Source organism: Strigops habroptila, chromosome 11 (assembly GCF_004027225.2).
Source record: "Strigops habroptila isolate Jane chromosome 11, bStrHab1.2.pri, whole genome shotgun sequence".
NCBI lineage: Eukaryota > Metazoa > Chordata > Aves > Psittaciformes > Psittacidae > Strigops > Strigops habroptila.
Genome location: NC_046360.1, coordinates 25,901,894 through 25,927,169, shown reverse-complemented (window position 1 = coordinate 25,927,169; position 25,276 = coordinate 25,901,894). Strand labels below are relative to the sequence as shown.

The 25,276-nt window shown below is 35.4% G+C and overlaps 1 protein-coding gene across 32 annotated transcripts in view; it reads right to left on the bottom strand.

The window, feature by feature from the left end:
* The window catches only part of SLMAP (sarcolemma associated protein), an 86,894-nt gene that overhangs the window by 15,520 nt on the left and 46,098 nt on the right, over positions 1 to 25,276 (bottom strand). For 6 of the 32 annotated variants that reach the window (XM_032920226.1, XM_030502314.1, XM_030502315.1 and 3 more), the window contains 10 exons: positions 24,664 to 24,801; positions 24,090 to 24,258; positions 23,955 to 24,005; positions 23,348 to 23,398; positions 18,989 to 19,051; positions 12,816 to 12,872; positions 9,423 to 9,503; positions 9,095 to 9,154; positions 3,052 to 3,174; positions 2,217 to 2,291 (listed from right to left, as the gene is read on the bottom strand). In XM_032920226.1, the coding sequence (XP_032776117.1) occupies positions 2,217 to 2,291; positions 3,052 to 3,174; positions 9,095 to 9,154; positions 9,423 to 9,503; positions 12,816 to 12,872; positions 18,989 to 19,051; positions 23,348 to 23,398; positions 23,955 to 24,005; positions 24,090 to 24,258; positions 24,664 to 24,801 (868 nt within the window). The remainder of the gene's footprint in view (positions 1 to 2,216; positions 2,292 to 3,051; positions 3,175 to 9,094; positions 9,155 to 9,422; positions 9,504 to 12,815; positions 12,873 to 18,988; positions 19,052 to 23,347; positions 23,399 to 23,954; positions 24,006 to 24,089; positions 24,259 to 24,663; positions 24,802 to 25,276) is intronic. The other 26 variants (XM_030502323.1, XM_030502322.1, XM_030502321.1 and 23 more) reach the window with 14 other exon arrangements.

Here is a 25,276-nt window from a genome sequence, read left to right as displayed (position 1 = left end):
AAATACAGCATCACAGAATGGTTTGGGTTGGAAGGAACCTCAAAGATCTTCTAATGATGCTTACTACCGCTTCGTTTGTTTGGAAATAGTTTCTACAGGCTTACATTAACAGAATGACAGTAATACGACATAGGACATATTAACAACTGCCTTTCCATGTATCCTTACATTAGAAACCTTGAACCTACCAAACCAATATGCTAGGAAACCACATGTTTCTAAAACACCAAGAATTATGACTTGCTAACACAGCAGGTGCTCATTAATAAGCAAAGGATTTTTTCAAACCTTGTCTTCCTGATATTATTTTATTTATCAAGACAAGCTAAATTCCTCCTTCTTAGCAATGGCAGAATTTCAAACAACATTTCCCCCCCGCCTCCCTTCTTCTGTCTGCATTGTCGATGGACAACTCTCCCTTTAAACGTTCAGGCATTAAAACAAACATGGTACGACTGAAAAGCCAAACAAGTACAAGCAATTCTAAAGTTTGGTGGAGTTGCAGAAATAACCTACACAGGAAAATTACTACCAAGAATATTGGAATGGTTTCTGAAGCACTGGATTTAATTTGAAAGAAAACTTCCATTACATCTCTCCTTTATGTAAGCCATTACATCAGCTAAACTGAATGTTTCACTGCCTTTTTCTTTTAAAAAGTAATGACAAGTTACTTGAAGTTCCTTCCTTTACCTATCTGCTCATCTAAAGAACTTCACACGTAGAGACAGGATCTCAGTTGTTTCTGTGGCATCTTCTCTTCTCTATGACAAAGCCATGTAGCACTGGCTTTATTGATTCTGCGAAAATACTTTAAGAAATGTTACTGGAAGAAGCTGCCAGGGCTTTTTTCCCCACTGCCAAGAGAGAATCCTCACATCCTGACAACTTGGGAAAAGTTGTGAAATGCGTCACACCCTGAGAATTTGGGAAGCAGTGAGCTTCCCAAAACAATGAACATCAGAACACTGAACTACAATGGCGAGAAGCAGAGGAAACATTAGCAAGACCTCACTTGAGAAAGGTTCAGGAAACAGAACAGTACTGAACTGACAAGAGGCATCTTGCAGTTAAGTTTGGTTCTGTAAATCTTCTACTCTGATTCTCTCTTTTTTCTTTTTTTTCTTGAGTGAGAAAAAAAGATTTTTTTTTTCTTTTTTCTGCATAGAAATAACTAACAAATTCTAATTTCTAAGTTTTGCTACAGCATTTTTTACTTGGAGAGTTTCAGTATTAGCAGGATAAGATTCAAATTTAAATTGCCTCTCTTGTTTTGACGATGAGTATCATGCAAGCTTCTTTCTTACAGGAGCAATGGCAGAAAACGTAAATACTGTTTGCTGATGTTCATCTAAAACACTGCTATTACATAAGCTTCTCAGTATAACTGGTATATGACAAGTACCACATTCCACAACAAACTACTGCCCACCCTGTAATTTGCTAAAGTTATTTGCTAAATTTATCTTGATTTCAACCATTTTTGGGTGCAAACCAAATGATACGCTGACAAAGATCTCGAGATATGAAACTCCAAGTCTCATAACAATCAACGACTGAGGAGATGTGCAAAGTAACACATTTTGCTCTAAGGAAGTCATAATAAAAACCTTACTCCTTTTAAGGCTAGACAGCCTCCTGACAAATGGGCTCAATCACATGCACAGGCTGACCAGTTAAGGTGATACAGAATGTATGTTATGTAAGTTATGTAAATCATGGGATTCCATGCTGCTATAATTATTTTGGGCTGAAAGAAGCATGATTGGTCACCTGTTTTTTCAAAAAGCACTGACAGTGTCTCACAAATATTACTGCATGCTCTGAGGCTGGATGTAGATCTGTATTAAAAACATCTTTAAGAGGATCCTACCAATGAAGTGAAGCACAAAAAAGACTAAACCTTCTGAGTGCTCTGAAGATAAAATAGTCACAGTACGAATCCCTGGACCACTCAAAGCTGAGAAAGACTGAAGAGAGAGGAAGGAGAAGAATTATCTGTTACTGATTACATTTTGCATTTTCTAAGTTATTATTAGAACCATAGGAATTGATAGGAAATGCTGCACAATAAAATTCAAAGATATGGTGAAAGAAATCAAATATAAAACATACACTCAATTAACATTTTCCTTTATTAATGCTTATGATGCCATGGAAACAGCCAAAGCTATACATTTTCCCTAAGGAACGCGGTGAAAAAAATACACACCTACCTTGCAGAACATTTATTTGCTTGTTAGATTCTTCAACTTGCACTCGATAGGCTTTTCTCTCTTCTTCCAATAGTGCTATAAATGAAAGTGAAAAACGTGTCCAAAAGTTTTTTAGTAAGAAGTATTTCAGCTGTGTAATTAATTTTAGTCACAAGTTCCCGTTAACTGAAAAGATTAAAACAATCATATTATTTCAGTAAGTTATCAAAGCTAGTAACTGTGGTAAGTAGTTTAATAAAAAGTTAATATTAAGACATCATTCCATTATTGTGGTAGTATTACAATTAATTTGAAATTAATATAATCCATTGCCTGATCCAAAAACTCCATGTGTGCTTAACGCAAACTGGTGTGGGAGGAGGAAAAAAAAAAGCTGTAAATATACCTCATGAGGAACACTGAACAATATGCAATTAAACTGGACCATATTTCCTGTCAAAAACAACTCACAGATTTGCTGAGGATAAGGATACAGCTACATATCTGACAGGATGAGCTAAACAAAGAACTACCACTGAATACATTATGTGCATTATCTGAATGAAAAACAGATTTATGAGTATCTGCACAAGAATATATAATAAGGATAAAATATATGGAGCTCAAGTATGTATTTAATACTATGAAAAGATGCCGGTTTATCTTGAAACAAAAAATCAGAGCTCAGACTGCATACAGAGTTTAGGGAAAAAAGCTAAAGTTTCTGACATTCTGTGCAGGAGATATGAATGCTATGAAAATTGGTTTAGTTAGCAAAACTGGACCCCTTGTAAGACTACCTGATAAATACAATTTCAATGGATACCCTACACAACCAAGTTGATCTGGGTCTCACCTTGAAGTTCAAAGCATTTTTGTTTACTTGTCCTAGCTAGCTCTTGGGCTTCAATCAGCTCCTTGTGCAGTTGCTGAATCTCTTGCTTAGCCTCAGTCTCTGATTGTGCACCCTGCAATTCATCTGATAAAAGAACATTTTCTTTAAAGCATAAATTTGTACAACAGTTTAGTTTGCATGGTCATGTGGTAACTGCCAACTTTTTACTCAAATCATCCAAAGTTAGTTAAAGTAAACTCAAAATTGGATTAAGTAAATATTAGCAAAAATATTAATATACTTTTACAAGGAGGAAAACATATGCAAACTTCAAAACATTTATCATCTATAACATGCAGTATAAAACAAACAAACCCAAACAAGAATTAGAGCATTTTTAAGAACACTGTACAGCTTGACAAGGATTCCTGTATCGATGAAAATGAAGGAACATCAAGCATAAGACAAGCCTTGACTGTGTTTGTAACTTACAAAAGGAAGCTACTCTAACCTCTCCCAGCACACGCTCATCAGCAATGACCCTGCCTCCCCAGCCCACCCTCCATCCTCCTGCTCCTAGCAGCATGTACCAGCCCTGGCAGACAGTGTATCGCAACATGCAGACCCAGCCTTGCGCTAAGGCTGGTTAATGCCAGTCAGCTGCAGGAGATTATGCGAAGAGTTGCTACCAAGTGGTTTGCTCCTGCCCATCCCTGTCAACCCTGCTCAGCTTCCCCCTCTCCCTCTGTGGACCATAACTACAAGGAAAGGAAGAATTTAGGGAAATTTTCTAAAACAAAATTAAGTAAATGAAGAAAAGCCCACCCTCCCTATTTCATGCAGCGGCCTAGTGAATACTAAGCTAAATTTTGCCCTTAAAATTGTTTTTTTCACTACCTCTTAAAATATTAAGTATCTTTTTAACATGATCAGATATCTATGTATGTTATTTAAACTCTAAATAAAAACTTTTGCTCTTCCCAACTAGTTCTGTATTACCTAAAATGCGTATTAAATACATCTTCGGCTTTTAAGAGATGACTTGCAGTGGCAGACGAATTAAATACTTCTAAGGCTGAAGTCTTGTGGATGTTCAAAAGAGGAAAGATAAGTATTTGTAACTATATACCAGTGTCCTCTAATGGACACGCACTAGAAAATAGATGTAATAACAAAGAGGAAGACAATGCTCTACCCTGCAGGCATCTGCAATGCCAGGAACTGGATCCAGGAAATTCTCATTCGCTAAATTTTCCTTAAGAAGTGTCTGTGCGGAAACAGATCTTCCAATAGGCACAAACAGCACTAATAAACTACAGAGGTAGAGGGCTAAAACTTTATATAAAGCCTGTTAGGTGGGAAAGGACAAAAGTCCAGCTGTGAATCATGGCAGAAGGAGAACAAAAAGGTAGATGTGTTACACAGCTACTGGTTAACAAACATCTACCACTACAGACCCCATAGATTGAAGATAAAGGCACACTGCGCAGAATAGCCCCCCCAAAAAGATAAACTACTTTGGTTGTCTGGACCTTTCACTAATAAGAAAAAATAATTAAATACAAGCTATAGTTTGGTTTGTCATCATGTTTTTGACATTCATATTGACTATATATGCCACCATTAAAGTAACTGTAACTTTTCTTTTTGCTGTTTTATTCATTAAAATGCTTATCCAATCATGCTGTATTATCCAATTATTCATACTGTACCCTGCTAAGAAAAGAGGTTTTGTTTTTCCTGTCCTCACACTAATGAATTGGTGGGATTGAGTAGGGGTGAGGGCAGACATGCACTTTTAGACGTTTTCAGAACAAAATTATGGGAGCAGAAAGAACAAAGAGAACTACATATTTCATCCATGTACTTTCTTTTACAGTTTATTAGAGTTCCAAATCCAAAGTTCTCTTTTCTGAACGTGTTTTGTTCTTAGTTTCTCATGGATAAAGACTTGGGGCAATTAGACTTTCAATCCTCCTTAATGAGACTGTTCAGAAGAAATGGATGAGGAAGTTGACAAATTATGCTCAAATCATGCCTGATAAAGAAGCACTGTCCCAAATCCAACAATAGACACCCGAAATGAACTTTCTGGTAGACGGTATTTTCCAATCAGTGAAAGCGAGCATCATGAAAGATAATACTCCTTCAGATGAGATGAGGAACTCAACTTATGGGACAAAATAATCAGTTTAGCAAAAGCACAATCAAGGTAAAAACTCACTCAAATGCAACAGGGGAATTTCCATATGCCTGACATGTTTCTAAATCAAAAGCCAAGAAGTATGAGCACGAGAAAATAGCGGCTTTTCAGTCTTATCCAGACTGAAAATTTCTTTAATGTCTTTTAGTCCAAACCAAACAACATTTTTGTGCTAACCCTAGTTTTGAAAAAAATTCCTTAATGAGTAGGATTGCTCTATTTATAAATAATAAAACTACTAAATATCATCAGGCTTAGAATTAGCTCCGTCTAGAAGCAAATTCACATCACAAAAACCTAGTCTGAGAACCAATGTAAAAGCTGCAATTAAAAAAAAAAAAAGTACTTGGAGCAATTTCCAGAAGTACTCGGCACAGGACTACCTGTTCTCAGAGAAGTCTAAGGAATTCTACCATTAATTACAACAAGGTGCAAAGAAAAAAAGTCAAATAACAACAGTTTGAAAACCCTCATTTATTCTACCTCATGAAAATTTTAATCTGTGATCAGATCGTTTGCCACGTTACAAGAAATACACAATCAGGTTTCCCTTAACATCAACTCTACTGGTAGATTTAAAATTGTTTAAAAAAAAAAATAAAAAAAATAGTGTGATCTGTATAAACCGTTCCCAAAGCACACAAAAATTTCTTCTCCTTCAATCTGGGTCAAGTAAAGGAGTCTAATCCATGGGTCAGTCTGGGGCAAAACTGACCACTTCTAATGATTAAAGAACATGAAGGTGTGTGAAGGAGTATTTTGCTATTTTAGGAGCTATAAGATAGAATTTCAATAAAACCAAAAGAAAAACAGATCTCAGATTAAACTAGTATTTACAGACATTAAGATATTAACAGTTCTGCTAGATGCTTGCCTTTACACTTTTGTTTTGATAACAGATGATACAGAACTATACATATGTTGTGGTCTTAACGGATCCCTTATTTGTATGTGCCTGGCCTGTGGAAGCAATTTTATGAGCAGGCTGGTATTTCTCCAAGTCTCCCAGTAGCTCACTTTGAGAATTTTGCAGGACTTCTGAAGTTATTTCAATGACTAATTTCAGAGTACTCAGGTGAAGTCAGATAAACAATTAAACCCCTGAGTTTTCTTCAGCTTTGTAAGATCCACATAAAGTAAACTGCATCATATATTTCAAATAAAGTATCTGGCTATTGCAACATAAAACAATGGTTCGCAAACTTTCTGAATCAAAAGAAATTTGATTTCTTTTGAAATCAATTGCTGATTTCCAAAATTTCTCATGTAAACTACCACTATTCAGCAAAACCTCAACTGAAAACATTACATTCCATGGGTCAGACTTGTAGTTACTATGAAAATATAAGAAAGTTGATAAGAACATAATGACTAACCATCCAGTGACATTTACTGCTCTCCATCTGTTTAACATTTACCTGTTTGTAACTTTGCAATAAGTAGTCACAAACAGCCTGTCTAAATAGAAGTATTCAGGGAACTGTTCTTAATGGCTAATAAAGTCATTTACCTCGTGGGAAGGAAAAAAAAAAAAAAAAAAGGCAGTTCTAATCTGTGACAGCTTTTCCCCTTCCCCTCTTTGCCAGATTGCAGCTCGTAGAAAGTTGAAACAAATCCTGAACGCACTCAATTTATTGATGAGAAATACACTTGGAGGAAACTACAGCAATGAAAAGTCTCATCATTTTCTTGTTCCATTAATTTAACTGTTGGAATTTGCAAAACAAAAAGGAATGCTGCCTTTTCCAGCAGTCATTTCCGCATTCCAAACAGCTGCCAGATCAGAAATGTTTTCACTCTTCCTTAATTAATTATTAGACTGCAGTGGATTTGTTATCCATTTGGAAGTCTTTCTGTGGCAAACACCATCCTTTTTAAGGCAAAGTCAGGCATGTGAAGTAGCCCTCTGACAAAACCTCAAACAGAACTACAGGTTTATAGGCCCCTTCATAAAAATTACGAGGGCAAATGATTCATTATACAGATATTTTTTCATGGTTTCATGAGAGCAAAATAGGGATGCCCATAAATAGCCTCAAGAGAAAGAGTTATTTCAATTATTTTAGTTACTTGCAATATGCAATTCAATAGCAGAGTAGTCTATGTAAATAGGTATTTTTCTACTAATTCACTTAAAAGTTCAGTAATGGTTACAGTTTAAATCTTTAACTGAGTAAAGACAGACGAAGCAATGAAAATATCCACATTAGCAAAAGACTGCTTCTGTGTTACTGCAGAAAACTTGATTTTAGTCCTTTAAAGTTCAATTAACCCTCCCTACCATTTTAATATACCCTGGACAGAGAAAGTATAACTATGCCTGCCCCTTGCCGTGACATGAGACGGCTCTAACCCAGGAAGCAGCATGCTCGCAGCAGCCTTATCTTGGTCTTCGGCTGTTAAACAAACCTTTCTGACAGAAGTTAGGAGGGTTCATTTGCATGTAAAGAGAATTCAGGAATTAGTGGGTTTCAGCCCGAGAGGTCCATGGACTACTTTGAATGTGTCTGCAGAAGATAACTGAGAAATCCAGCCAATTAGGAGACTATATTAAAAACATAAAAATCAAAACTGAATTTTGATGTGAGCTGAAATCAGTTTCTCTATGGTACTGTTTATGTACAAAGGGTTGTTCTGGCTGTGAATTCTGTGCATGCAACAATGCTCACAGGAACCAAACTCCTTAATGCATACCCCATTCTGATACTCACATGCTTTTCAACTGAAATTTTTCACAATCACTACAAACAACATTAGCAGATTCTACCTTCTAACATCAGAAGTCACTGAATATACTTTTTATTAATTGCAGACATGAGCGCAAAAGCCAAATGGAACATGCTGAGTATCTCAAACACTTCTTTTTTAACCTGCTTTAACTGAACTACTGAATTGATATCCACTGGAAAATATCAAACTCATTTTTAGCTTTGCTGTTTGGAAACATGTATAATAGATACAATTTTTTGAAGTCCTTCTGTCATAAAATTAGACAAAATGAAAACAATTACGGAAAAAAAGCTCTTTTAAAGGTCTCCTAAGTTTCATTGTGGTTTACAGTCTTTCTGAACCATGAAGAACTATGAAATTCTTTTTACTGGTGATTCAAATGTAAGAATCATTTTACAGATCTTATCAAATGTCTAATTGTACAAAAACCATAAAACTAATTTTCAGTATGCTAAATGTAACAACTAATTAATATCCCAAAATTTTTTCAGCTAATCGATATGTAAATATTAGCTTGCTCACCAAGTTTTCAGCACATGCCTTCAGTGCAAAGAGCAGTAAAAGATTTAATTTTATAGCTATGAAGCTCCAAGCTAATGTTCAACAATCATTCTAAATACAGTTACAACAGGAAATTCAAATCCTGATTGTGTCAACCACAAAGATTTTAGATTTTCTTTTTAACTCATTAGGCACAAAACAACAAATTTCTGACAGTGATGGAAGCGAAAGTAAATTTTGTAAAATTTAGTAATGCTTAAAACATGTCAGTGATGGGAGAATCACTCCTCCGCACAGCTATGTGCGTTAACTTAAGTGTATGCTGAAACTATTTCTCAACTCTACTTTGAATTGTAACATGTATATTCCTAAAACAGTGTTGGTGAGCACAGAAACTACCTTTATGCATAAATTATTTCTATCCTAACATTCAGAAGCATGCTTTTGTATCACATCACCCAAAGCAATCATTATCGATATTTAAATGCAACTCTTCCATACTGCCATGATTAAAACACTTGAATCTCCGCACTCTACTTCAATACACATTTGATAAAAACCAGGTAGACAAATATGTATATGTACACACATAGATTCTGCATCTGGAGTTACAAAAATAGATTTGTTTACCTTTCAGAAGAGCTACTTTAGCAATAGGTTCATTTAGATCTTGGTCATCCATCTGGGCATCTAAAAATAAACCAAACCCCACAGCTTTCAGAGAGCAGGTAGACTGCAGATGGTTTTCATACACACATTCTTCAAGCAAAGAGAAGCTTCTACATTCTTCTCACTTTACAATAGTTGATTATGAAGTTGCAAAATAGACAATACTGCTCTAAGCTTCTATCTGGCTCTGCCTAATACACACTTTCTCTACTCTTTTAGAAAATGCTTGTGAATAAGTCATTTCATTAAAACTAGTTAGATGTTACAGGAACCTCAATTAAACACTTACCTGTAGTGTCGTCACTGCTTTTTTCCTTGCTTGGACTAAGAGTGTCTGACAAATCAGTTTCTTTGACTCTTGCTTGATTCTCTGTAAGAAACAAGAAAAATCAACTGCAATCAGTAAAACCTTTGTTCAGTCTCTTAATTGTAATTTCTTCTGTACACCTATTTAAGCACTGCTAAATGCCAAGGGAAAACAACTTTGTTGAAGAAATACCTAAAAACCTGGTGGTTGCTTATTTCTTTGTAAGTCTGAGCTAAAATGGATTCAGCATCACTAAAGTCATTAATCTAGCCTAGAATCTAATAGGGGATGCAACTGCCTCATGCACAGCTTGAACTTTTTGTCAAGGCTGTATTCTTGCCAGCTGGAACTCTGTGCAAAAGCTGATTCATTCAGGGAACAAATAACAAAAAAAAAACCTAGAACAATGTAGATACTGTAACAGGTCAGAAAGAAACTGCTGTTAAGAACAAAACTGTGCTTCAGTATTTTCAATAAATAAAATAATAGCAAAAACTCTTGTATATACCATACTGTTAAAAGAAAATATGGCATGAACCAGTAGAGAATCACAGAAGTCTAAATACATTAATTTCTAGAAAGAATTTTCAGTTTAAATTTTATTAAGAGAAGGCGTTCCTTGTCCTTTCCACCAAAAAATACCTTCATGAAATATCTGTTAATACACAATTCACCACATTATTACATGCAGCTTGGTGAAGCCACACAGTTGGTTTTAGTTTGGGTTTATTTAACCAGTTCTAGATTTTTAATGGAGACCAGACATTTTCAAACGGAGAGGGGATTTAATTATACTAGCGCATCCTTTTCCCACACAGAATTATCCCTGACTCAGAGAAGGCACACCATCTCTGGGGTGGGCAAACCCGGTAAGTCTGTCAGCGAGGAACTAAATCACCAACATGCAGCTGAGGTTACACAGAATGAAGTCTTTCTTCGCTGACTCCACAGAGCCTTAGTTTGACAGCACCGCTGCCCACCCAAGGATTAAGAGAGTCTCAAGTTCCACGTAGAGAGATATAGATATACATATCAAAAGGCATCATTACAACATTCTCAGTATACAGACTTCTACCATACATGCAGAAAAGCAGAGTCAACACAAATAATTTCACATTCAGATAGATACTGTAGATGCAACAAAAAAGTACTAGGACATGGGAAGAAAGATGCACAGCAATAAATAAATCAAGTGTGTTATACCAGCAGAATTAGCATACGGAAATATGTAAAAAACAAAGGAGTAATGAGAAAGCTTGTGTGAATTATTTTTTCAAGTAACAAGAGAACAAACAGAACACCCCCAAAATGAGAGAAGTGGAAACTGAAGATGACCTGTGCACCTACACAGGGAAATTAGCAAGATGACAAAACACAGACAGGTTAATAGGTAAAAAAAATTCCTTCATCTAACATAAAAAGTTTTCTATTTCTCTGTGACAGAGTAACATCCCCTTGTACATGAAACAGAAGGTGGCAAGTACAAACCAAGCACCTCATCAAGAGCCAAACTCTTCTATCCTGATGTAACTGAAATCACTGGAGAGGAAGAAGGGGAAAGCACCCATATATTTAATGCACATTAGAGGTTCAGACCTGGCAGCTATTCCAAACACCTCTCTCATGACTTCAGCAGACTTCAAAGCTAGGAACAACTGGACTAGTTAAATTGACTTGATGTTTAGGGTGGTTCTTTGCTAAAACAAAAAAAGCACTTCCCTACTTTAAGGAATAAGGATTTTAACTAATATCTAAAAATGTTACAATACAAAACATTTTACACATATCAAAGAATCAAGCTCACAAGACTGCCATTACAACCATAATAATCACTAATCCAAGAAACAAATTCTTTTTAAAATATTAAGAAAAGTATATCCTAAAAGCCTCACCCATGTCGTTTATGTTAGTGGCCGATCCAGAAGTGCTAAGCTGAGCACTATCTGTATCCAACTAACTTTACCATATCTGGTCATACATGGAAACGAGCTTTCCTGCTCCGTGCGAAATGGGAGGAACAGTGCAAGTTCCAACTGCTGAATTAATTCTCTCTCCCCCCACCTCCCTCTCATACTCCCGTCCCACCCACCCGCGGGTACACCAGCTTCTCCCTCCCTTCTGTCTTCCTACCCCTGAAACAAGGAACAAGATCAGGCACCAGAGCAAAGATGCATCACTGTCTATATCTGAAACAGCAGAAGTCAAAAAGAAGTGATTTATAAACCTGCTTCCTATTCTGGAACCAGAGTCATAAGCACAAAACTCTTTCCTGTACTATATTATTTCACAGCAGTTGTCCCTATTTCCCATAATAAAACCGAACTGAATAAATATAGCCAAAATGCTAAAGTATGTTAAAATGTGTTGACATCATACTTACTTGATGAGTTAGAATATATTAACAAACACTAAAAATAGCTCACCGCCTTGCAAGATAATTGGCATGCAAGTGTTACGTTACAGTTATAGCATGCATTCTTCTGCCAAATATGGCACGTTGTCTATAGCTTACTCACATATAGAAACAAATTAAAGGCGCAATATCACACATTAAGGTAAGAGAAGATAAATTGAAGTGTCTCTAAAATATCAGAACTTTTAACAAGCCAATATTTATTCAATACAGTAACACTTTGCAGAAGGACAGAGGGTGAAGAAATGAGTTAGTGTGTCTAGACATGAATAAAAAGCTACAGAAATGGAGTCAGCCTACAAGTCCAAACAATCTACATTATTAGGCACATGGGAAATACTGATCTGCACACTTTGTAGCATTCCTGATTTTGGCACTGTGAGATAAGGATGACTGTTCCTTGACAAGGTAAATCTTTTCTAATTAGCTCCTTGTATTTTACTTGGGGTTTTTTCTACAGAAAAGAGTTAAGAGATGCACAGATATATTTCACTTGGAAAAGGCACATTTCGGAGATTAATAGTTATTTTAAAGTTATGAGGATGTAAATTAGAAAAAAGTCAAATGAAAATACACTTTTATTTAAAAAATGAGGCCAAGCATTACTTCTGTTTAGTCCTAAATAAAACCAAAAACCCATCTGAAATTTATGCAGGCACTAAAGATTTAAATCAATTTACGAAAATTATTATTTTTTTTTCATGCACATTCGGGTAAGAACTCAGCCAAAACTGAGACTATCATTTCATGCACTCAATGTTCAAAAATCATCTCCTTCAAATCCTTTTACCCTGCAGTAGTATTAGAAGCAAAGTCTAGTAAACAATAAACCTGCCCTTTATAGATTTTTTTCTTATGTGAGTATTCAACAAAACTCAAACTGCTAGTTTAACACAGAACATGCACTGAAGTGACATAAAAAACATGCTTCAAAAAACAGTTAGATAATCCAGAAGTCTAACCTTTCAAAAGCTTTGTTTCTTCCACTTTGGTTAGATGTCCTTCATCTATGATCTTGTCTGCCAAACAAAATAAGTGTTACTTCCAAGCTCAAATTAAGCAAGCAAAAGCTCTGCACGCATCTATGTAGACTACATTCCATGACCAAATTAAAAGCTGATAATATTACTTCCTACTCAGGCTTGAACAAAAACTTTATTCTGGCATGGAATAATGAAACAGAGCACACAAGGCTACTGGAACTTTGTGATACAGTGCATAATTATTTCTTCTGCAATTTATTAACTTACATTATTAATGCTTCAGTTCACTAATGAGAAGTTCGGAAAATTCATTTTTATGAACTTTTTTTTTTGAACTCTAATTGGGAGCAATAAATAATTAATACATTTCTCAAGTTATCAAAAAAGGAATTCTCAGAGCTGGTTGCCTGAAATAAATATCCACCTGATACAGCAGAAATCCAGAAACATGCCACAGTAAAACAGCAACTGAGAAGCCCCCTTCAACATCACAACTGCTTTAACAGTGCCTATGAAACATACACAGAAACAGCCTTTCTAAGCTTAAAACTTTCGAAGAGCTGCACAAAATTCCACATTCAGGTTGACAAAAATTGAGTTTATGGATAACATTGACAGGGAAGTCTATTCATGTATGCCAAGTGTATAAAAACCTAAACCACAGATTTTGAGACTATATTGCTAACTTCATCCTAACTCCAGCAAGGACATGAGGGCAAACAGTAAGACCAAGGGAAGAACTGGTTTAGATTAATCAAAGACACTAAAAGAACTGTTAAACCAGTAGTTAATTAACTTATTTTTCAGAGATGTCATTATTTCAAATTCCTTAAGAATTAGCCAGCAATGCCACCATGCAAAATTATCAAGGGTCACATATCTTCCAGATCACATCATCAGTTTCTACACAGCAGACCTTGCAATTTAGATAATGCTGAAAGCTGTTATCACCCACTGAAGCACACAGTTTGAAGCTGCTTCTGCATCCCCCTGTGCCCTCTCTCTGCCAGATTCCCAATAATCAGGCAGGGAACTGAGTTTGCTGGTTACCCCCTGTGCTATTTAACAGGTAACTGAGATGCCAAGACGACTGCAAGAGCAGTGCACAGAGGAGACTTCAGATGAAGGAAGCTGGATGACAGTAAATCCTTTCCAAATTTTTTATTAAAAAAATGTTTGTCAGCATTTCCAGCTGCAAGTATCTCTGATGATTAATAAGTCTCTGTACTCCTCTGATGGCACGGTGCTGTAACCATTACAATCTAAGGACAGAGGCAGGACAAGAATTGCAGGGAGGTATCTTTTTCAACTCCAGACAGCAGAAAAGCTTTCAGATAAAACCCCCTTGAGGTCTGAAGAAGGGTTTGCATGGCCAAAAGCTTGTCCTGTCCCCTTCCCTCCCCCACAGCTAGACAAACCAGCCTAAAAGAGCTATTATTCCCTTCACCTACTTCATATGTCTACCACTACTGTAATGCATTCCTGTAATTTTTTACAAATAACTGTTTCAGAAATGCACTGAACAGCACATTGGATTTTCAGGATTGGCTTCATGTCTCAAGCAACTGTCGGAGACCACTCATCATCTAAGTTCAGAACAGCCACAAGTTCATCAGAGGTGGTGAAAGTCACTGTGCCTAGACTGAGGAAGGCATCGCAAGGGAATCAAGTTACTGCAGCTGCAAGTGAGGAGTCACTGAGTGATATCATGAGCCCTCTTCCATTTAAAAAATACAAATATCTAAACAAAACTCCTCATATGTGATTATTCCAGGACTCAGCTGAGGCTGGAAGGGGGATGGGGAGAAAGGAAGCAAGAAAGCAGCTAAGGAATTCTGCCCTAATGTCTGAAAAAATTAGCTGAATGGAAAAACCATACACTCAAAGTAGCATTCAACTGCTTGATCTGAAGGGTAATACCTCATCTATGCTAGACTGTTAGCTTAAAATAGGCTTCTAGAATCAGTTCACAGAAGAAAAGTGATCACTAGAAGCGACAGATCTTGGGGTTTTCAGAATTCAGTAACTGCTAAAACCAGAATAATTCTAGTACAAAACAAAGAAACTAGTCTTCTTGACCCACATGGTTTTCCAAACTTTCGCAGTGGCTTTTCACATTTTTAAGAATTGTCAAGTGTATGACTAAAAAAATCTGCAGACAAATTTTGGTGGCTTTACTGGCTTCTAATGTCCATTATGAATTTCAATATTGTACAAAAGTTTTCTTCTTGACACTATTTCTTCAGTGAAGAACTTCAGCAGTAACACAGAAGTCCCCTTGCCCAGTGTGACCCAAAGCTGGCACAGCCAGTATTTTTCACTTGGTGGCAGACATCTCTCCTGACTTACCAAACAAGAAAGCATTCCCTATGTTTTAACAATATTAGCATAAGTATATTTCAAAGCTAACAGAAAATTGTTTCAGCATCCCTGTGTATATTCCTGTAATAAACAGAAAACTGGATGACTGATGTCATTGAACTACATACAATCTTATTCTGCCCTGCACCCTAGTCACTAGAATTGGCAGAATCCAGACAGCAGAAAGTAAAGGCAGATGTACCTGCATCTTTTAAACTTCCCTTTTTCAGATCTCTGCATCTTTTCATGTTACTATTTCAGAAAACTTCATGAACGTGATTTTTCTTTTAAATCAATCTACATTTTCCCCAAATTAAGATGTACATTTTTAGCCACCAAAATATAAATTAGGGTGAGGATCCTAGATTTAACTTCTGGCACAAACAACTTTTATCTTTAATGCTATGCAGGCACTACTTAAGAGAAAACAAAGAGTTACTGACATGTATCATAAATAGTAATTTTTACCAAAACAATCTACTTTGAAGTTAAGCTTTTCGTTCATCTTTAAGACGGTCTAAGGTTCTTCCTGCTGATGAATGCAGTTCAAAGGCAGCTTTCCTTTAAATTTTTAGGCATTTCCTATCTTTTCGATTTAAGAACTCCCTTTAGATTTAGGTTGCCTATCACTACCTGTAATTTAACATGCCCCCAATACATTTATGGTTTTGTACCAAATTAGGCTTTGAAGGCAGCCAGTTTTTGAGACCAATGAAAGGAAACGTGGCCCTCAACATACAAACTTGAAACCATCTGAACCAAAGTGATACTAAGCAGCTTTAACTTTACCTGCCACCTGCAAGTCATAAATTCATGGAAAAGGTGATAATAGCCATTCAATCCATCCAAAACCTACTGCACTTTAGATAGATACACAAAGAAATAAAAAAACCCAAACTTAGTAAAAAGGCAAAAAAAATTGACTTGCATTTAAAATCATAAATGCAACAATCACAAAATGAAGAAAAAAATAAGGACGCAAATAAAAGACGACTTGGATTGGAGCAAAAGATAGGAAGCCAGCAGGGTACCAGCTCTCTTTCACCTATACACCATCACCATTTTGGTAGTAACTCCTATCATGTCCTAATCAAAAAGAAGTACCATGACTTTTGCTGTTGATGTCAGTGGTTTTCACCAGTGGTTACTAAAAAAGTGATGAAATGAGCAACAAGTGAACTGCATGTAATGATCAGAAAGTAACAGACTTCCCAGATCATTGAGAGCAAAATTTCACAACATTCTACAGATGTTGTAGATAAGGGCAGGTTACTGGATGATATCATGAGCCATACTCTGCTTAAAAAATAAAAATAAATTAAAAAAAAAAAAAAAATCTTTAAAAACCTACAGGAGCCTGATTTTACAAACCATGCTACCAAAGTTTTGCACTTGAGCTGCATTGCAACTAAGATTTAGCATCCAGTTGTTTCTCCCCCACCAAAAAAATTCTAGCTCTAGTACCGCAAAAGGTCTTCACCACTCTTATTAACTGATAACCACTTTCAATTGACTTCTATCTCTATAGCAACTGTTTGTATGGAATACTAATTGTTCAGTCATCTTAATTTTCTTCTTGTGCTATCTTACATACCTCACTTCCTTGATTCAAGCTTGTTTTCCTCATTTCTCTGCTTGTGCTTACCCAATTTAAGTGCTGCTTCTCCAGAACCATGGAGACGTGCATCTTCCCCACTGCACCAGCGCAAGTCAGAACTTTTTCTCCTAGATAAACTGTATAGTTGTCTCAATTCTCCTTTCTTTTTAGATTTCTCTTGTGGTTTGCAGACTCCCTAGTTTTCATTGCTCTGCTTCTATTACAGAACAGTAAACCCTACATAAAACTACTTCGATAAGCGACTCCTGTTTCTGGGAGTGTTACTGAATTACTATTTTCAAAATAATAAACCTGCTCCTCTCCCAGTACATAAATCTTGGGGCAAAAAAAGCATAGTATCACACAATGAATTACTTATTCTTTCTCAATATTGCCAACCTTTATGATATTGTTCTACACTTAACTATTTGCAGCATGTCTTAAAACTCCAGTTCTTGGAAATCTCTGGAACTGTACTTTTTCTCCTCACTAATTCCCAGCCCTCACTGCTGCAGAGAGCAAAGAGCAGGAGTACGGCTGAAAGGCAGCACTTAGATATAAAATGAAAATAATAGGTCTTGCAGTTTAACCTCATGGTTTTTTGAGGCCTGACTAAACATATTTGAATTTGGGAAAGGTAAACTTTCAGTCCAGGAATACATACATGACCTGCTGACTTGGAATCTTTTTTGTTCTTGATTAGATAGTAAACTAAGTCATACTGTTGCAAAAGTGCAGAACTCTGAACCCTTTGAACTTGTATTCATTCTTCTAAAAATTAGGCAATCAAGGCCTTACAGTATCTTTAGTCTAGCTTTCACTCTTTCTAGAAAGGGCAGGCATAAGGAAATTGATCTTTAGTTTATTCTCTTATTACTACTTCAGTAGCATGTTAGAATTTTTTACTAGATCCTGAAGGTAACTTCTGCTTCTCAGTACTGACAAGACTGTTCACATATAGTTTGCAGAGGTGACGGTAATACAATTTTTTCTAAAATAGGTTAAGCTAACATCCAGACAATGAAATCAGGCAACCAATTTGTATTTGAACATCACTCAGCGTGCTCTTCATCTTCAGTCTAAACAAAAAATAATTTTACTCAAACATTTAACTTCAGTTCATTTTATATACCAAATAAAGAGGATTCATGCAAGATCATTGCAAAATTTAAGATTATTTTAAACTTCAGCCTAACAGAAGACAAACATTAGCAGTAAACCGTCATTCAGTTTGCAGCACTGCAACCCATATCAGAAGGAGTAAAGCCAGTAACTCTGTTACACTTCCTTATCAAAATTTAAAAGGGAAAAGAAGAGTTCAATGGGCACAATGTTGAAAAAAGATACTGTCTTATTTCTGCTCATCGATACTTCTCTCTGCTCAACTCTAGGTACATAATATCTGCAAACTCTAAAGTAAAAAAATAATTCTTTATGCTACAAATGAGTTTTCTTTGAAGTTTAATGGCACTTTTCTCTCCTCATCCTAATGACGTTTTTCTCTCAGTGGACAGAAAGTATTACCATTTTAAGTTTTTCTTTAATTACAGGTATTAAGACTGCGCAGATTCACTACACATTTTCAAAAGCCATTTTCTTTGAAAAACATTTCTCATTCCAGAATAACACATCTTTCTAAAGACTGGCATTGCATATTTGCTTTCTATTTTTCTTAAAAGAATCTTAGATTTCCACATAAAATTTAAGGTCTCGTTTTCCTTTTTGTTCTTTGTAACAACTAATTTGAAGAATGTGTAAAGCCTTCAATTATCAGAGAAATTGGAGGTATGTGAAATGAAGAAAAGGCATCACTACCTATCTCTGTCCTCCTGCTGCCTGTGATGTTTGCTTAAACTGACAGTGTTGCAATTTCAACTTATTTTGTAACAGGTGAAAAATTACATTCAGTTTTAAACATCACGTGGCAACATTAACACCCCTTTATTGGTTGGAGGATCATAGTGGATTAACTGCCAAGACAAGATAATTTGATCATTGCTTTTCAAGAGCAAAGATATGCTCTTACTACTACTGCAGGCATGCGCTTAATATCCCAATGCCACCATTCTATGCATAGAAAGTTTCTGCTACCACAGAAATATTAAAATAATAGTGACAACTTCTGGTTTTTATCCACCTTTTCTGGGTTTTCTGTTATTTTTAAAGCAAATGTGATGAACACTCTTGTACTCACTCTGACATTCTATGAACTGATGAATAAAAGTGCAGTCCCCTCCACTCTTTGAAAGAAAGTGCTCTAGTAAAGAAAGAAACACTTAAGTTTACATCTTCTTATCATTTTTCAAACTGATGCAACAAAATTTGAAAGGTATATTAACAATATTTGTAATTGTTTATTTACAGTGAACTTTTGAAATCCAAGTCAATATGCAAGCAGACAAGACATGTAACTGAAATGATGTCTGAGTGATACTAGAAAATAGATCACTATTCTGAACTGATCAGAAGAACAAGGTACTTTAACTGCATTTTCAACGAGTACTTTTAAATGCTAAAATCTAATCACAGTTCTTAAGCATAAAAAAAGAAGCTATGTAAAAAACCTCAATAGAAGCTATGTAAAAAAACCCAACTTCACTTAAAAAAATTTAAGAAGATCCAATTATTAAAAGTCCAAATGTTCTGCATTTGGCATTTGCTATATTGCTCTTTTAGATTAGGTGATAACAAATGACTTCCACTAAAATTCTATTGACAACTTCATATTTTTGGCAATAAGATTAATACACACAAGTGATACTTAAATCACAATAAATTTGGAATACTAGATGCTAAACTTCAGAAACGTGCAACTCCACAGCACTGATGCCTCTAGTTCCTCTGATTTGTTAATTCATAAATCAGACATGGATAATTGCAAGTACCAAATCCAAGCACTGAAGAACTAAGTTTTTCTTTAGCCTTCATACTTCTTCTTCCCTATCCAATGCCCTCTTTAAATGAAAAACATTTATCTTCAGTGTTGCTTAATATCTCCCTTTGCTTTTTAAACAAAGTTTCACTGCACGGAAATAACATTATTTGAAAGGACAGTTCTACAGTAGACATTCTAAAACTGGGCTCAATTTCCAGTTTTACCCAAGCCCTGCTATATAACCTTGTTCAGCTCCCAACTCCATCAGAATCTAGCATTCCTTCAAGTAAAAAGGTGCTAATGCTTCCCTTCTAAAGGACCTCAAAAATCCTTTGACCTCAAGAGCCTAGCAAGCTGAAAATGTTGCTTTTTAGTATACAAACTGTCAAAATGTGTTACATTCTAACAAAATTGTTACACACTAGGTTCTGCTATCACAAGCTTAGCTGTTAATATCCAATATGTAATGTTGTACTATATTTCAAAGTCACTCTGAAAAGTAAACTCTTTTCTAACCCACAGGGACAGGGCTTTTGAAAGACAGCACCATGGCTATAATATCTATTTTTCATATTTAAACTTTTTCTTTTAAGCCTTTTTATATGATCCTCTAAGTGATAGTACAGAAATATCTCCTATCTTTCTTTACATAATATATGGCTCACAAAACTTAAATAAGCCAGGTGTGGTGCAACTCTCTGAGAAACATACCGCTTACTGAAATAACTCTGTTCTACACAACCTTTATCAGTGGCTGATGTATAAGCAAGTTACTCTCTTCTGCACCAGAATTTCCATATGTGCGATGAGAGAAAATGAATGCCTGACCACCACCATCTTAATAACACTTTATTATAAAAAGCCTCTAGAGAGACTGTAACATGAGTTCTTAGTTCCTCTACTCAGAGCACAGGTCTTTTAATGTTATGGACAGCCGCAGCAAAAATCTAATGTAAAATCCTTACTCTTGCAACAGCCAGGTAGTATGCCTATAAACACACCTTGAAGACTTGACCTGAAGTTTTGAAATAGAGACACAAATGGAATCTTTAAAAGTGTTTTACATGGGTTTACCATTTTCCCCTGATAGGAGGAGGAGAAAGGTATGTATACCTTTGTATACAAATAGAGGAAACTGGGTTTTTTTTATTCCCTTACAGGCTATATAGCATCAAAACAAATTGAATTTCTGACTTCTGCTTCTGTCTTTAACTGTGAGTTCTTTTCCTCACACAAAATATCTACAAACTCTTTCACTGATGAAGTTGCTGAATCTACATTAGACGCCCTAAATTCTTAGTTCTTATAAAATAATGCAAGACTACTCAGCAAAAAAGCCCCAGTAACTGCCTGCTGCTGCTTTCAAGCGAACAAAATCCAAAATCTGGCAGAGAATGTTACTGCCCATCTGTCATTACACGACTAAAGGACAGGAAGATACAGAAAGACACAGACTGTCATGAAGAGAACACAGGCCAGCAAGCTGTAAAATGCCAGGGAAATGTGGATGGACCAGGTATAGCAGAGATGCAGAAGAATGTGGTACAACAGACATAATGATGGAAAACTACTAATATAGAATATTAGCTAAAATATAGAATAATAAAATAGCAGGGTAGGTGCGTGACAGAAAAAGGTGATAGACTGTATAAACACACAGAAAGCCAACTTGAATGAGCAGTTACATGTTGTCTATATTCACAAAGAAGAAGAAATTGGTGGACAGCTTCCTAAAACGCCGAGGTTTAAGCACAAGTTCTACTGCTACTCATAGGATGGAGGAATTTGTATTTTCATGCATCCATCCAGATGACACTTACTCTATGCAATCCAAAATAAGTCAAAAAAGAGATTGCTTCTTCAACTTTGACAAAAAGTGAATATCAGTGATACAATGGTATGTTTTACAATCACATAATACTGATTTCAATTTTGAAATAGTATTTCAGACAACTTTTAAACTCAGACTGATATGAGGTAGCAGTTATTTAAAAAACTAGTAAGATATTCCTACCAATAACTTTAAAACAAACAAAAAAGTGTTTGTTAAAAAAAAAAAAAAAATTATATTTAGTGTGATGTTATTCATTATTTCTCTATAAAACTACATGTATTGGCACTTGGAGCTTGAAAGCTTTTACTGAAGTTTCAATTTAGCTCTAGGCTACTTTTGTACACAGTATTGCATGTTTTTCTAATAACCTCCAACAATCAAGCTTTCAAAATCTCATTATGGTTTACATGATTAGAATGAAGAATTACAATCCCTGCATAGTACCCCTGTTTTACTTTGTAAAGAAGTTCACTATTTTGGGGGGTGGAAGATTTAAAAAAAAAAAAAAAAAAGAATTATTTGTTATCCATTCTATCAAGCATTAAGAGTATTACCAACCTAAAATTATGCATCAGCAAGATGTATCAATCTACCTAAAGCCAAAGTATGGCAGTCCAGAGAACTGGGAACAGATATTATTAAGCGTCCTGGTTTCCAATATCAGTGTACATCTCAGTTAAGTACCTAAAATGCTAGGACATAAAGGAATAACTAGGACTTAGATTAAGGGGAAGTTTTTGTACAGTCCCTGTCAGTGTTTAACAGTCTCTCTTCCCGCTCCAAGTAAGAACTAGATGTGAGGTTATGCCATGATTAACTTTTTATTTTGCTATTGGTCTGCCTAGTTAAGAAGCTCTTCATTTCTAATTAAAAATGAAAAAAAAAAAAAAAGGTAAAAAGCTAAGAATTAGAGCATAGAGAGTTGTGAAATTTTGTTTAAAAAATGTATACGGTAATCCTTAAACATTGTGTTAGTTGAAACCACAAGTTCTCTATGTAGGTGCCTCAACCTTCCAACTAATACTAGCACCATTCCTCAGAGCTTTTGCTAGCCAGCAAGGCACAGAGAATGCTCACAAAAGCTACATCAAGGAAAAATTTTAAATTAACATATGAGGACAAAAATATCCAATGGAACAATTCAGTGACTTTAGAATCATAACTGCAACAATCTTTGCTATATGTGATATTGGGCATATTCTTATCAGACAATTCTATTAAAAAAAAAACCAAACTTCAAGTGTATGTTAAGGCACATTAGTTAGAATACTGAGCTTTAACTAATTGGTCTTTAAAAAAAAAAAAAAATCAGTTAGTTCAATGTGTATTCATTCCTGTTTAACATAAAAGATAGTACTCTGGTTTAAAAAGTTAGTTTCTGCTATTTCTGTATTTCATATACTCACATTTTTTTGTAAGTTATAGTTAAGAAAAAATATGTTTTGTTGACTTTACTTACCATACCCAATTTACTAGAAAAATGGTGTATGTCTGTGTTGCAAGGAAAAATAAGATTAAAGGGAAAAAAGTCAATGAGTTTTCCCACTTTCTCGTGTCACAAGCCTGCAATCATTCAACAGACTCCTACTGATTCCAGTGAGAGCCCATCAAAAACAAGCAAAAAAAAAAAGACGACTTCCAAGTGGGTTTGTTACATTTTACAGAACTTCCTGAAAACATCCAGACTGAAAGTCTAAGCAAAAAAATGCTGGTCAGAGGAGTAGACAAATTCAGTTTCATTTTTTAAGAGAACATCATTCAAAGTAAAACTTTAGAGAACATTTTGAATTTGTTCAACTTCAAACATCAACCATAAGACAAAAGGTAGCCTTAGGATACACTACCTTTCTCTGTGCTCCCATTAATTTTAGGTATGAAGTCGTCAACTTGTATCCCTAGGATTAAGAAAGGGTATTATTTCTGGAACCAAGCAAAATGTTTTGGGTTTTGTTTCTTTATAAATACACCATTGTGAAAGGCATCTGGCTTTTCATACTACCTTCTTCTTCTAAGTATCTAATCTAATCAAATGAAACACACAAAATTTGTTTTCCCTTGCACTACAGATCATGTTCCTCTTTGTTCAAACGTGTAAGAGGTTACTATCACACAAAGAATTACTGCCTATTACATGTATATTTAAAAAATCCTTTCTTTTATATACATGTGTATAAAAGCCTTCAAAAGGTTGGAGCTGAGAGGGCTCAAACAGCTCTAAATTGAGCAATGAACCACAATTGTGAACACTCACAGCAGCAGTGCCCTCTACTGGCATTCTGCTGTGGTCACGTCTTCGAATGTTCTCAAGTGATACCAAGAACGCCACACTACTGGGATAACACTAAAACGTTATTCTTTTCCCAGACACCTAGACTACAAGATTATAGTAATGAAAGTAATTGAACAGCAAATCTGGAAACCAGCTTGAAACAAGAAACTGATCACACCTACCTAAGCTGTTGTGTTCTTTAAGTGTTTTCTCTTGAAGATGTTCTAACCGTACTGTAAACAGAAGTCCAAAAAAAGATATTTCACAGATTAAAAGAAAAACAAATAATCAAAGTTTCTTCCCCACTAGTCACTAACCTTGTAAAGCAGTTAGCCGCTCATTGGTGAAGTCATTGTCAGCCTGCAAAGCTTCTATTTTTGCTTGAAGCTCTTGCTCTCTCTCTTCCATTTCATCTATTTTATGCTGCAACTCCTTTTTCTCAGCCAGCCCTTTCTGTTGGATTTCTTCTTGTCTTCCTTCTGCTACCTGCTCAAAAAACATTTTAAAAATCCCCAAACAAATCAAAATTAACATGTAAAGGAATTTATTTCATTCCTATTAACTCTAAGATATTTCAGTTGAAAATTATTTGTCTGTATAAAAGCAGCTAAATATAAATATTCACACCATAAATAATTTTATATTAAAATATATTGCAGCTCCAAAGATATGGTAACTTTCAAAGTGAACAAAAAGGGAAATCTTTTTAGCAAATTACTTAAATGATGACAGTTTCAAGTACATGAAATGTAAACCAGAAGATCATGGAAAAGACGATATGCATCTTTAAGCTGTTGTTCAAAGTTTTTTAATCTTTGATAGCTACATTAGAAATTAAATTGTATTTGTATCTATAGTATCATCATAAGTCACATGAATTTCTGTCATTACCTTTAGCTTGTCAGAAAGATCTTTAATTTCATTTACAGCTCCATTGTACTTATTAGCTAATTCTCTTAATTCTTCCTGAGTCCGCTCATTCATCTCTTTAAGGTGAGTACATTCATCTTCTGTATTACTTAAACTTCGCTGTAAGATAGAATTATTATGCGATAAATAAAAAAATAGAGACTAATAATCTACCAAACACTGAAGCTGATCTATTTTTTCCAAACAGTGTATGTAACTAATCACATTTAACTGCTTTGTTCCTAATGAGTAAGGCTGAAGAGCACATCAAGTCCTGGCAAAAATGCTATCTATACAAACCTTTGTAATGCTCTGCTTGAAGAACAGATTATGTGAAAATATACTGGCTTCAGGCATGTGTAAAAAAACACCAAACCAAAACCCCACAGTAGGTTATATAATTAATTGTGAGTGATAAGTATATACTTTAGGTATAAAGAACTGTGTGATCTATCTCCCCCATTCTTTTCTGTTTTATGCTAAACTGTGAAAGTATTATAACATTTTGTAATTCAATGTAATCAATAGATTCCATCACACCTTTCACCCAGCAAGATTTAAGACATCATAAAAGCCAAATGGCTCCAAGGAAGCA